The sequence below is a fragment of the Bacillus rossius genome, chromosome 16 (assembly GCF_032445375.1).
Source record: "Bacillus rossius redtenbacheri isolate Brsri chromosome 16, Brsri_v3, whole genome shotgun sequence".
Lineage (NCBI taxonomy): Eukaryota > Metazoa > Arthropoda > Insecta > Phasmatodea > Bacillidae > Bacillus > Bacillus rossius.
In genome coordinates, this window is record NC_086343.1 from 1,660,691 (window position 1) to 1,673,427 (window position 12,737).

Genomic DNA, 12,737 nt, shown 5'->3' on the forward strand with positions numbered 1-12,737 from the left:
AGATTTTTAGAATTATTTTTCGCAAATACCGCTACTCTACATGTTCAAAATTTAAACATTCCATATCTCCTAAAGTATTTGGAATTTCTTATCTCTGCCGGTTGATTTGAAAAGAGGAAGTGAAAGAGCATAGAATAGAAGTATTTTCGGATTTTTAGCATTTTTTTTGGCATCTACCGCGATTGTAAATATTTACCATATTTTTATACTGTTATTATAAGTGTATTTTCAATTTTACCAAATCTTGTTATAAAATTCACATGGGAATAAAAATTTTTGTGTGCATTATTACACTTAAAAAATATTTCATTATAATCGGTAACTGAATCGGTATCTGCCGATTATTGCTCTCATAATCGGTAATCGAATCGGTAATTGGTAAAGTCATATCGGTGCACCACTAAAATATATGTAAATTAAAATGCTCATTCACAGCGTGACTGTACTGGTGGCACCATAGAGGTTTTCAAGTAGTTTTGCGAATAACCGGGAAAACATCACATTTTAATCAACCATCAATGTAAAGTAGTGTCCAGACATGTATTTTTAAGTCAGTAATTCAGACAGAATTATTTTTTACTTATGCAGTCACATTTGTCTGTGTGACATACACAATAACTTATTGTTAACACGTTACTATCAACCACTAAAATAAGTATTTTGCTATATCGCTACACAAAACATATATGCAATTGGCACGCCAGCTACGGTAAACTGATTCAGACACATGGCGAGGCGGCAGGGCGGCTCTTATCTGGCCAGCAGTGTCGGCGTGGGGAGGAGGGTGGGTACTAGTGGGGTAGGGCAGTGAGGAGGAGATAAGAGTAGTTCCGAATGTCGCCACTCAGCTCCGAGCAAGAACGACATGCTATTTACGCGGTCACGCGTTTACTCTCTAGCCAGACGGCGCCCTTAAACTTGGACATGGTGACACTGGATGAACTACAAGAGTTGGCTTGTAGGTGCTACAAAGATATTTCTATTAATCGTGTAACCAATTATGACACCAAACCAGAAACACTTGCAGATAGTGATTTAAAGAAAATATTAATTACACCCTTGAATCAGAAATTACCAGTACAGTCCGACAGTATGACAGAAAAGGTCATAGAATTTTGAGTAAAGTCATGAAATAAGAAAGTTAAATGTTATAAGTGATCATTACTTATTACTGGCCTTACTTTTTCAAGTCCCTAGAGATTTACACCCTTAGTTTGTGGAAGCTAAAACACAGAATAGTAAATGGGAAGAGGTACAAAACAAATTTTTGAATTTATGTTGTAGTGTGTAAATGAAAGAAAAATTGCAAAAACACAATTTTTATGTGGTAAGCAACGTAAAGGGAAAACAGCTTTAGCTTTTGTAGTGGATATACACAACTATTTAAGTACCTATACTGGATAAACCTTATCCGGATTCAGAATTGGTGGAAATAGTGATTGACAACTTAAGAGCTTATCTGTTAACTTATCTGTTCAACAGCAAACTAAAGACAATTTGATTGGCATTGTTGCAACCCTACTCAAAAAATTTAGTATTAACATTTAGGTATGTAGATCATGGTATAACTGGTAATAAAAGTATACATTATATACAGTATATATATCTCATTCTATGAAATCAAATTTTTATACTGAGTTTCTGTCTAAAGATTGTACAGTAGAACCCTGTTATAATGAATCTGAAGGGAGTAGTTTATATGTTCACTATAGAGGGGAAACTTTATATCTGGGAAAACTTTTATATTGGCAATACATACTCAAAAGCATAATCTTTACTACACAAAGGCCTAAGCCAAAAAAAGAACGAATGAAAATACTCAAAGCAACAGTTTTATGAGCAAATGCAGACATTTTTAATACACTACACATGTACAAACTTTCTATTAATGGTTCTTCGACATCGGCGTATTTTCCTTTTTTCAGGCGTTTAATACTCTGTGACGTATTCGCAGCTTGAGAAAGATTGTTCACCTTGTTTAATATTGTACTTCATGTGGATGTTGCAATTCCCAGTTCCTTTGATATTAACACGTGCGGGACAGTGGGGTTGGAGTCTACCTTTTTAATAATGTCCAGTTTATCTCGCACAGATAATGCCTTACGTTTTTTTACACATTTTTCACCCTTTTTTATGTACGTATTTCTTATTGAAGTACATTTACAGCTTAATAACACGAAATTCTTTTTACAGTTAAAAGTAAATAAACGAAAAATAACGAGTCTGGCGCATCAAAGAACACTACGTATCATTTAGTATCGCAGTTGCTAAAGCTGGAACGAAAATTTCTTACTTTCTATGGAAAAATTTAGTTCACAGAGTTCTATCTAGTGGTAGTCTTACGAACCGTACTCGATCAAAATGTCCGAAACGTGAACGATAAAAATGACGTAAAAATATTGAATTTGCTGCTATAATGTACATACGTATTTGTGTGGCGGTAATTTATGTTTAATTTTGATAACTTATTAAATGTACACGCGTTCGCCCATTCTTTAACTATACAGGGAAAATTATTTATTTTCACCAATTTGAGCACCATTTCTGGCTACACGTAGCCTACCGAGGCCACTCGATTACGACTTGTTTATAATGTGAACAGCGGACAATCTAGTAGCATATTGCGGAGAAAAACGTTAATGTGATCCAGAATAGAAGTTTTGTGAAAATACTTGTAATTATATGAAAATATTTGAGATAAATGTGCATTATGTCGACAAGATTTGTTCGTGGTACACGGGAAAACGTATCAACATTGACAAAAGTTGTGCGCTATATCCAATAAATTAATACATAACCTCACATCATTTTGCCGGGACCGAGACGGAAATTCACAATAAACGGGAATTCATTATAGGCGGGTTCACTATAAACGGGTTCTACTGTACATGTAACATTTGCATTTACTTTATGAATTTAATTCACTTGGTTCATTTTGATTAACACATTACATGCACCATTTGGGATCACATCTTTGCATGAATTAAAAATGATTATTTTATAGTGCAGCTTGAAAACACTGGCACAGTGAAATTGAATGGCTACTATCTCGAACAAACATCTAAAGAAAATGATTAAATAACATTTACTGAATGATTTGAAACACGTATCTTTGTGTGTTCATTAATATTATTCTCTTACTCTCCCCACACACAATTATAGCTCAGTAAATTTAAAGTAACTGAACATTTTGTTACAGCATTGTCTCGTTGCTTGTTGCAGTTTTACAATAATTTGTATTGTTTCCGCTATATAAAAAAACATAATAAACATCTCTGACATATAAATGACAAGTAAAAAACTGTGCTTAAACTATACAATTTTAAAACTTTATAAAAAAAAAAGTTAACTCCAGTTTTTTTTTTTGCATCCTGACTGTTGCTGTACATTAAATTCCTGAAAAACATGTCATAGTATGATGGGATAACTGAGTACTTAGCCCTTACATTTAGATTGTTAGAGTGGAATGTTTTCCACCAGATCCACACAAGTTTCCTTCGCCACGCTTTTTAACCACCAGGTGGGCTTCACATTGTGCACTGTTTTACAAATATGTACAAAGCCTTATCTCTTTGTGAACGGTTCTAATATTTATTAACCCTCTTTCAGGTAAAATTCAGTTACTCAAACCTCCGAAAAACTATGATAAATCAGTATTTTTCTTTATTAGTATTCTATAAATTTACATCGCTAGCTTAAATATAAAAACGATCCTCTGAAACATCAGAAAATATTCGGGGACTATTTTTTCCCTCTAGAAGGAAAAAAAATCCTAGCTATCCTGAAAGTTACCTCGAATTTTGGGATCCCCCAAAGCCCTAATGAAGATACAAGAACAAGTCGTATCACTTTTGGTTTTTCTACGTTCGTACTGAACACTGAAACTATTCACTGACACTATGAAAGAAATAAAGTACTTGGGAGACATTAAAAATTTTCTTCTTTGCTGTGTTTGAAATCTTTGGCAGTTCACTGATATTTGATTCCAAATTGTCAATTTCTAGTGTTTTGAGACGTAAATAGCGGCATGAACCTTTCTGGGTATTGTAATTATATAAAATACACTATACCTAAAAAACTGTGTGAATGCAAGAAAACTGAAAAAGGCGTATGTGACTTTATGCTCGTTACAAATGTGTAATATTGATCAAAGATTAAGTCTCATCCAGTCAAGTACACGAATTTGTAGAGTCGAGCTGAATCTTTTCGCTCGACTCGAGTATTTGAGTCTCAGTCCACCTCTACAAGTTACGAACACACTTATACGAACACAGGAAAAAACTTAATAGAATCAAATTACTATAAGAAAGAATATTATTAATAAAAATAGGTTTATAAGTTGTTGAGATAAGTTGAGACGAGGTACGCACCCGGGCGAGCGCCTGGAAGCCAGCGTCGGTGAACTGGGAGCAGCCGGCAACCTCCAGCGTGCCCAGGGCGTGGCACTGCTGGGCCAGCACGACCAGGGTCGTGTCTGTGAGGTGAGTGCAGCCGGAGAGGCAGAGGTACTGCAGGCCGGGGCAGTGACGTGCCAGCGTCGTCACACCCTCGTCTGTCACCTGGCTGCACCCGTGCAGGTTCACCAGCTGCAGGTCGGGGCAGAACTGCGCCAAGCTCGACACCGCCTTGTCGCTCACCTGCTCGCAGCCCTTGGCCGCGAAGGAGCGCAGACGCGGGCAGCCTCGCGACAGTGCTTCCACCCCTGCAGCCATGTACCAGTTCCAGATTTAGATCACTTACAAGACTACCAATGCAAATTCAAGCACATTACTCCTCTACTGTTTGGCAATGTTGATGCACAGTGCTCCAACAGCTCCCCTTCCTCTATGCCATGCTGTCCTTGCCCCACGCTAGTTTTGATACTTGTCACCACCCATCCTATTGGCTCATGGGCCATTTTTAACCCACACACACAATTAATAAGTTGTTGGAAAAAAACTTATATTCACACAAAACTAAACATGAGCAACAGCAAAACAAAATTTATTTAATATTTTCAGTAACATAAAGATTTTTAAGTTGGAGAGCCAAAAAAAAAAAAATTTTCAGAGTTAATTTCCACATCATTCAAGTGAACAGTTTCTAATCTATACATACAGTAGAACCTCGATGATACGTTCCCGTTTCATACATTTTCCCGTGTCATACGCCGATTAATTTTGGTCCCGCCGAAAGTACTATATTTACAATGGTTTACTTTCCCGGAACATACACTTATAAAATCATTAATTTCCCGTTTCATACGTTTTTCCGAAGCGGAAAAGTCCTAAAATTCACAAATTTATTTTTATATTCCGCCTTATAAACTCCGTTTTAATGATTTCTTTTTAAAAAACGTTCATTGTTTACCTTTGCAAACGTAAGAAAATAACTTTATCGCACCATAGATATGGATAGTATCAGGAAGACTGTGCACTTCGCTAGTAGCATCTATGGCCAGTATTAAGCGAGACTATGGCGCAAACTAGCAATGATGAAAATGGTGCAAGTGCTTGACCAAGGAACGGATCTCATATTTTGTGCATACATTAATCTTTGAAATGAATATACCCGTTTGTTATTGTTTTCTTACGATCGGATTGTTTTGTATTTTACGTTTCTCAAGTTAAAATTTTATTGAAAATTGTTCTGTTGCATAAAGTTGTTTGTAAAATGAAACAAACAAGCAAAAATTTGTGATTTTTTTTTACAGTAGCCTAATTTTTTTTAATTTCTAATTTAGGCTTGGTAACTTTTCCCCCCCTCCAAGAAAGGACTTCATAACATTTTGTAAGGCCACTGTTTCTCATGTCAGCTCTACTTGATTATGGACTGTATTTTACATTTCTGGTGGTTTTATTTTATGTATATATAATGATGAATTCATATCTTTCATTAATATAATGCAATTATTTACACATATGTATTTATGTTTAATCTGACATTGTGCTGGTATGCTAGATTGGAAAAAAATTTTATTATTGCCATTCCCTTTTCATACACTTTCCCGCATCATACACCATTTTTGTGCCCTCCGTTGAAAAGTGTATGACAGGGGTTCTACTGTATATATTAGGGATGGGGCGACCGAATCCAATATCCTCCGAATCCGCCGAATCCTAGGGATTCGAAGATTCGGCGGGTCTGATATAGGATTCGTCAAAGAATTCGGTTTTTTACTATTTACGGAAAAAAAATACAGTAAAACTCGTTTACGAGGTCCCGCATGGTAGGTTTTTCCGTATAAAGCGTTTAAATCGCCCGAGGTCTCATCATTTACGCCATTAAATGTGTGATATAAAGTCCGTTAAATTTTTTTCTGAAACTTCCTGTCTCAAATAATGGCACACGTAAATATGAAGAAAAGACAAATGAACAACAACATACGAAGAAATATGGATGATGTACCATAACTACAGTACAAACCCAATAGATATTTTAAGATAATTACCATAAAAAGAACTAAAGATTCTTTGTAGAATACCATAATTACTACAGAAGCATCATAGCTACCATATTTGCACTATAGTTACAGTAACAACCGAGATGTATATTTACCGTGATAGTAATGTATTATTTATTTATGACATATTAAATTAAAGAACATTGTTGAAAAAAAAAAAAGGATGTTAAACTTTAATATGTGTATGGTTGGCACATTTGGCTAAGAAATAATGCGATGTGAAAGAATGCAGAACTACTACGAAAAGTGAAAATGGTACTCGTGGATTTTTAGGTTATGGCAGTCTCTTTAGTTTTTCAGTAATATCGGCCGAAAATTAACAAGCGTACTGTATCGGAAGTCGGCAGAAATGCCGATTCAACTAGATATTGGCAAAATCGACTTCTTCAATACAGCTCTACATTTAATGACATGAGTAAACATATTTCAGACTTCAGGATATTGAAAAAGACTTTAATTTCCATGTAGGTTTATGTGTGTATGTTTTTTTTGCAAGTGTAAATTGAATGAAGTAAAATGCTTTTATTTTATTACTTTCAATTGATTAAACTTTAATGACCAGTTACAGATATTTGTGACACTAATTTTGAGGTTAAGCAATTTTACTAAAGCATTCCAGACAAGCAGGTTGCCAGCGAGAGACGCTTCTCTTCTGCTGGAAACACTATCTCCAATCGTAGAGCTAATTTAACTCCTGAACGTGCAGAACAAATTATTGTTCTGCATGATAGATTAAAGAACAGAATTTAATACTCTGTGACAATCTCTCTCAGAATTATTGTGCTGAAAAGTGGAAATGTTGAAACAATGTGAATGTACTTTTCAAACAACATGATTTTTGGTGCTAAGTTTGTTGAAGCTCAGTAAGGACTACAGAAAAATTGACAAGGATGAAATTTTCCCAAAGATATGTTACATTTACACAAACATATACTTGGTTATGTTAGTTGGATGATATCAGTTACTAATGAACCAATGGAAACAGGTAAGATTCAATGGAAAAAAATGTTATTTTTTTCTAGCAGTGCAAAATGTAAACACACACTGTAAATAGTTACCCAAAATTAATAAGCCCACTTCATTTTAATACTTTATTCAAACATTATACCAAGTTTAAGATAAAAATTATTTCCCAAAAGTGTAACTGTACCACAAAAGCTCGAGCTCGGCTCGAAGTAAAATTCTTAGGCTCGCAGACCTCTAGCTTATTTATAGAAAAAATCCTAACTGCTAATCTGTACTAAAACTGAAATTTCTCAAGAAAATTTTTTTGTCTTTATATACACTTAGGCTATACCAGAAATGTACCAAACTACATGTGATAAAGTCAAGGGACTTTTAGTGCAAGCAGAATACATCTCACTTACATTAGATATGTGGACATCATCTGTTAAAAGATCGGGTTTGGGTTCGAGATTCGGCAATTCCAGTCGAGGATTTGAGTTAGGATTCGGATTCAAGGAAATCAGGATTCGCCCCATCCCTAATATATATATATATAAAAATCAATGTGTGTATGTATGTTCCCTATTGACTCAAAAACATCAGGATGGATTTTGATGAAATTTTCAGGCAATCTTCAGATTAGCCCAGCAGGTGATCCTGTAAAGTTTGGTAGCAATCTGATCAAAAAATTTTTCCCCCTTCAATTTTGTGTTTTATTTCCAATACAAATTAATACAAAATTAAAATTTTTTTTGTTCAACATTCACAGTTAAAAGCGATATTAGGGTCGCTAGTATTAAATATACCTAACCTAAAGTGAGCCATCAAAAATCAAAATGCAAGAGAGAAAAAGGATACCAGAAGTAAAGTTACGAGACTTCCAGCAACCTTCCTATTAATTTTGTAACTTGTGACCAGTCCTCCTGTTTTTATATTTCTAATTACTTCGATGACATTCGTAATAAAATGAATAGACATCTAGAGGTTCATATTAACCAGTATTCCTTGCTGAAGCCCTATGCCTGGGTTCCCACTGCCATTTTCCTCGGCAGCCAACTAGAATATACAAACGTGAATAAACAGTTAAAACTAGGGGTGTGCGGGATCCCGACGTTTCGGGAAAAAAGTCGGGAAAATAGGCTTCCCGAAATGCCGGACGGGAATTTTATTACTCCCGAATTTTTCGGGAAATTGTTTAAAAATTTACAAATGTTTACTAATCATGTGAAAATGTTTTCTATCAATTTCAAACTGTTTTTACAACAATATTTTTTATGGATTCGTAATTTTTGAAGGGTTTCCGTACTATTTAATCGCAAAACATCTTTTAAACGTATGCCGATCGTAGCGACAGCTGTGGTGTGCAGTGAATTATGATAATTGTTTACACATATCTAATTGGAATATAAAAAACGTACATGGAGTACCTTAAATATTGAATGCGTTCATAAATATATTTCTTCAAGGGTACAAATTTGCAAGATACGTGAATAGTCAGTTATATAACGCTATTGCCATCAATATCGAATATTTAACCTAAAACCACTGTGTGTCCTTAGACACAAACAAAACACATGCACAATCCAACCTTTTTGCCAAAGATATAAGAAATACTAGACATGCGTTACATAACGAAGCGTAACCGTTCGCATTACTTGATAGCAGTGGCGATGTAGAGAACTGTATTGGCACTTTGAAAAATATGAAATCACGTAGTTTTACACCACTGCTCACGAGTATCTAAACATCTATGATTTTACTTTGGGAGAAAAAAATAGTTGTTTACTGTTTAGTTTGGCGGGCTTTGTCGGCTGACGTTACGTTATTAAGGCTTGTGCAAAGAATCTGTTCCTATTTGTTGTATATTAAAACAAACTAGCAGCCTACAAATAATGGAGGTCGCAACCGATCAGCTTGTTACTTGTAAACCTAAAAGTGTTTGGAAGTATTTGGAACGTCTGACAGACAGTAAATCCCTGGCAAAGTGTGTCTCGTGTGAAAAATTTTTGAGATGCGAGCATGGTAGCACGTCTGGATTACTAAGACATCTCAATAAACATCCCTCTATAAAAAAAGAATTTGAGGATGCTAAAAAATATGAAGTCGCCGCTGAAAAAAGGGCAAGTGAAGCAGACAAAAGAAATAGCAGCAAAAAATAACTTACTTTGCAAGAAACGTTTAAATGACCATCTTCTCGTATTAGAATTAAAAATTTGCTTTTTTTATTTTCCCGATCCCGTCCCGTTTCCCGCGGGAATAATTTATTTTTCCCGAAATTTTCCCGCAGTACAAAAACCTATTCCCGCACACCCCTAGTTAAAACCTATCTTTTTTGCACATGTTTTGAGATTAAAGGCTGTTGCATACTTAGAGCTAAAAATGTAATTACAGTTTATTGTTATTTTACTACGGCCTAGCATAACACATTATGCACCGTTCTCGCTGATGAGACTGCACCAGGAGACATTGATGTGTGCGAGCAGCGGACAGCCGTCAGCCAGGGCCTTGAGCGACTGGTCTGTGACGGAAGGACATGAGGCCAGGTCGAGGCGCTGCAGTTTAGCACAGTGCCTGCTCAGCGACTGGCAGGTGCTGCAACACGCAACACACACACTGATTGTGGTAAGCTAACGATTGCCGAGAGCAAGTGTAATGAAGTGGTAGTGATGGAGGGTCATATGTACAGGTCCAGATGCTGCAATTTAGCACAGTGCCTGCTCAGCGACTGGCAGGTGCTGCAACACGCAACACACACACTGATTGTGGCATGCCAACAACTGCTTAAAGCAACTGCAACTAATTATACTTGATGAAGGGACGTATGCAATTTAGCACAGTGCCTGCCCAGCGACTGGCAGGAGTTGCATAACGCAACACACATCCATTACTAGTAGCAGTCCAACAATGCCGAGAGCAACTGTAACTGAGTGGTCTGTGATGGAGGGACGTAAGACCAGGTCCAGATGCTGCAAATGCTTTAATGCCAAATTTATATTTTTATCATGTTCCATTTATAAATTGTAGTTTTTGGAGAAAACAACTTCAAGACAGTTGATTAAAGAAATGAAAAATTTGCGATTGCACCTACAGGCCACATACAAAACATATATAATTCAACTGAATAAAGCACATGACATCAGCGAAAACACTGCTAGCAATAACTAGACAAGGAACAAGAGCATAGAGCACTAAAAGGTGATGACGAGTGAAGAGCATGCTGGCTGGAAGTGTAGGAGCAGAGGGGAAGGCTGGGGACATGCGAGAGCTGGAGAAGTGAGGAATATCTCTGTCTCTGTCTGTGTGTGTGTGTGTGTGTGTGTGAGAGAGAGAGAGAGAGAGAGAGAAAGAGAGAGAGAGAGAGCATGAAGGCAGCGGTTGGAAACGGTCATGGGGGACGGGGGACGATCTATGCACACGAGACCTGTCTGTGAGCTTGCGGCAGTCGTTGAGGTTGAGATCTTCGACGTTGCTGCAGAGCTGTGCAAACGTCTTCATGGAGCCATCGGCGATGGACTGGCAGCCTCGCAGGCTAAGCTTCCGCAAGAAGCCCCCGCAACGCCGCGACAGGTTCTCTATCACAGGTCCCTGCAAGCACACACATACTGGCTATGTCCATTTGTGCATTTCACATCCAAGATAGTCAACGTACTAAGTTTGCTTTAACATTCAGTTACCTTAAAATACTGTGAAGTGTAACTTGTTTTAAGGTTGTGGACTGAGTTTATCAAGACCATCTTAAAAATAACAATCAGCAATCCTGTACTCTTCAGTTAAGCAACTATATCACTAGTTATGATCCCAAAGAAATGTTTGTTAAACTTATACAGAACTTTTCTAAATCGAGTCCAAAAAAAGATTTTACTGATTATTAACTGCTTTATGCGCTCTTGGTTGCTGTAATGAGTGAATCGTCACTATAAAAATGTTTTCTGCATATGAGAAACACTGGGAAATCAAGCAATAAGAACTCTGAAATTAAATAACTCGGAAATACAAAATTCCCTAAACTGTATTTAGATAATCTCAAACCTTATACACACACACACACACTATATACTATTACACTATATATATAAATATATCTTATATATATATAATTCTTGTGTCACAGTGTTAGTTACCATACTCCTCCGGAATGGCTTGACCGATTTTCATGAAATTTTGTATGCATATTCAGTAGGTCTGAGAATCGGATACTATCTATTTTTCATGCCCCTAAGTAATAATGGTTGTCCACCCCTAACATTTTTTGACGTGACATCTAATAAATCGATGAACGCCGGCTGCACGCGCACAAAAAAGTATCCTGTTACGCACATTGTTCCGTTACGCTCATTGTATGATTGCGCCGCATCTATCTCTCTTCCGCTCGATTGGAACAACCATCGATTTGACTTTTTCGAGGCACATTAAACTTGAATCACTCCCATTCGATTCCTACTTTTCCTATCATCGTCCTACCCTTAACAGAATAACACAGATTGGAAGAAGTTAAATAGCAAACATGTATAGAAGTTATAGTTAAAGTAATCCCTTCGTTAAAGTAATAAACATATTTGAATTGATGAGTGCAAATAAAAGTAAATTTATCAATTAAATTGTAGATTTCATTTCACTCCTTCTTTGTATCCATACAAAATAGTGATAATTCAATAAAAATGATTCAATTTTATTCATAAAAGTATGCAATCATTTCATCAATGTTTTGTTATGAAGATGTCACGTTAAACTATCATCCGTAAACAGACTTTATAGACAACCAATTTTTTTTATTTTTTGGACAATTTTTTTTATTTTATAATGTGGCTTTAAAAAATACATACAACCCTAAATTTTCACCCTTCTATCACCAACCCCTAATTTTTAAAACAATTTTATATTTTTCAACCCCGGTCAATAGCTGATCAATTAACACTTGATCAACCTTCCCCGCCAGGGGTCTACCTGTGTCACTTCTCACCCCGTAAACAGCACGGACAGGGTGTCTACCAGATCTAGTAAATTAAATTCCCTGATTTTTCCAGGTTTTCCAGGTCTAAAACTGAATTTTTCCAGGTTTTCTTTAACACAATTACGACATTCCAAGAAACTGAAAAAAATTGCATAATATTACATTGACGGGTTTCAAAGTATTTAAACTTAATTAAATTAGTAAAAAAATTACCTTCTTCCAAACGTGGCCAAAGTGACTCAATTGATGGCAAATAAAACATGCTGCTACAAATATTTCACACACTTCCTTTTGCAAAAAAAAATTAGTAAAAGGAAGCTCCCATCAATTTCGCAGTGACTCAACTTTTGCGTCTATTGCACTTACTTCAGAACGAGCCAAATCCAACATTCGAGCCTT

At 36.2% G+C, this 12,737-nt stretch overlaps 1 protein-coding gene across 2 annotated transcripts in view; it reads right to left on the bottom strand.

Annotated features, from left to right (window-relative positions):
- LOC134540059 (F-box/LRR-repeat protein 20) overlaps positions 1-12,737 on the bottom strand; it is a 43,139-nt gene that overhangs the window by 15,695 nt on the left and 14,707 nt on the right. For both annotated transcript variants that reach the window (XM_063382519.1, XM_063382518.1), the window contains 3 exons: positions 10,809-10,972; positions 9,822-9,979; positions 4,371-4,702 (listed from right to left, as the gene is read on the bottom strand). In XM_063382519.1, coding sequence (XP_063238589.1) covers positions 4,371-4,702; positions 9,822-9,979; positions 10,809-10,972 — 654 coding nt within the window. The remainder of the gene's footprint in view (positions 1-4,370; positions 4,703-9,821; positions 9,980-10,808; positions 10,973-12,737) is intronic.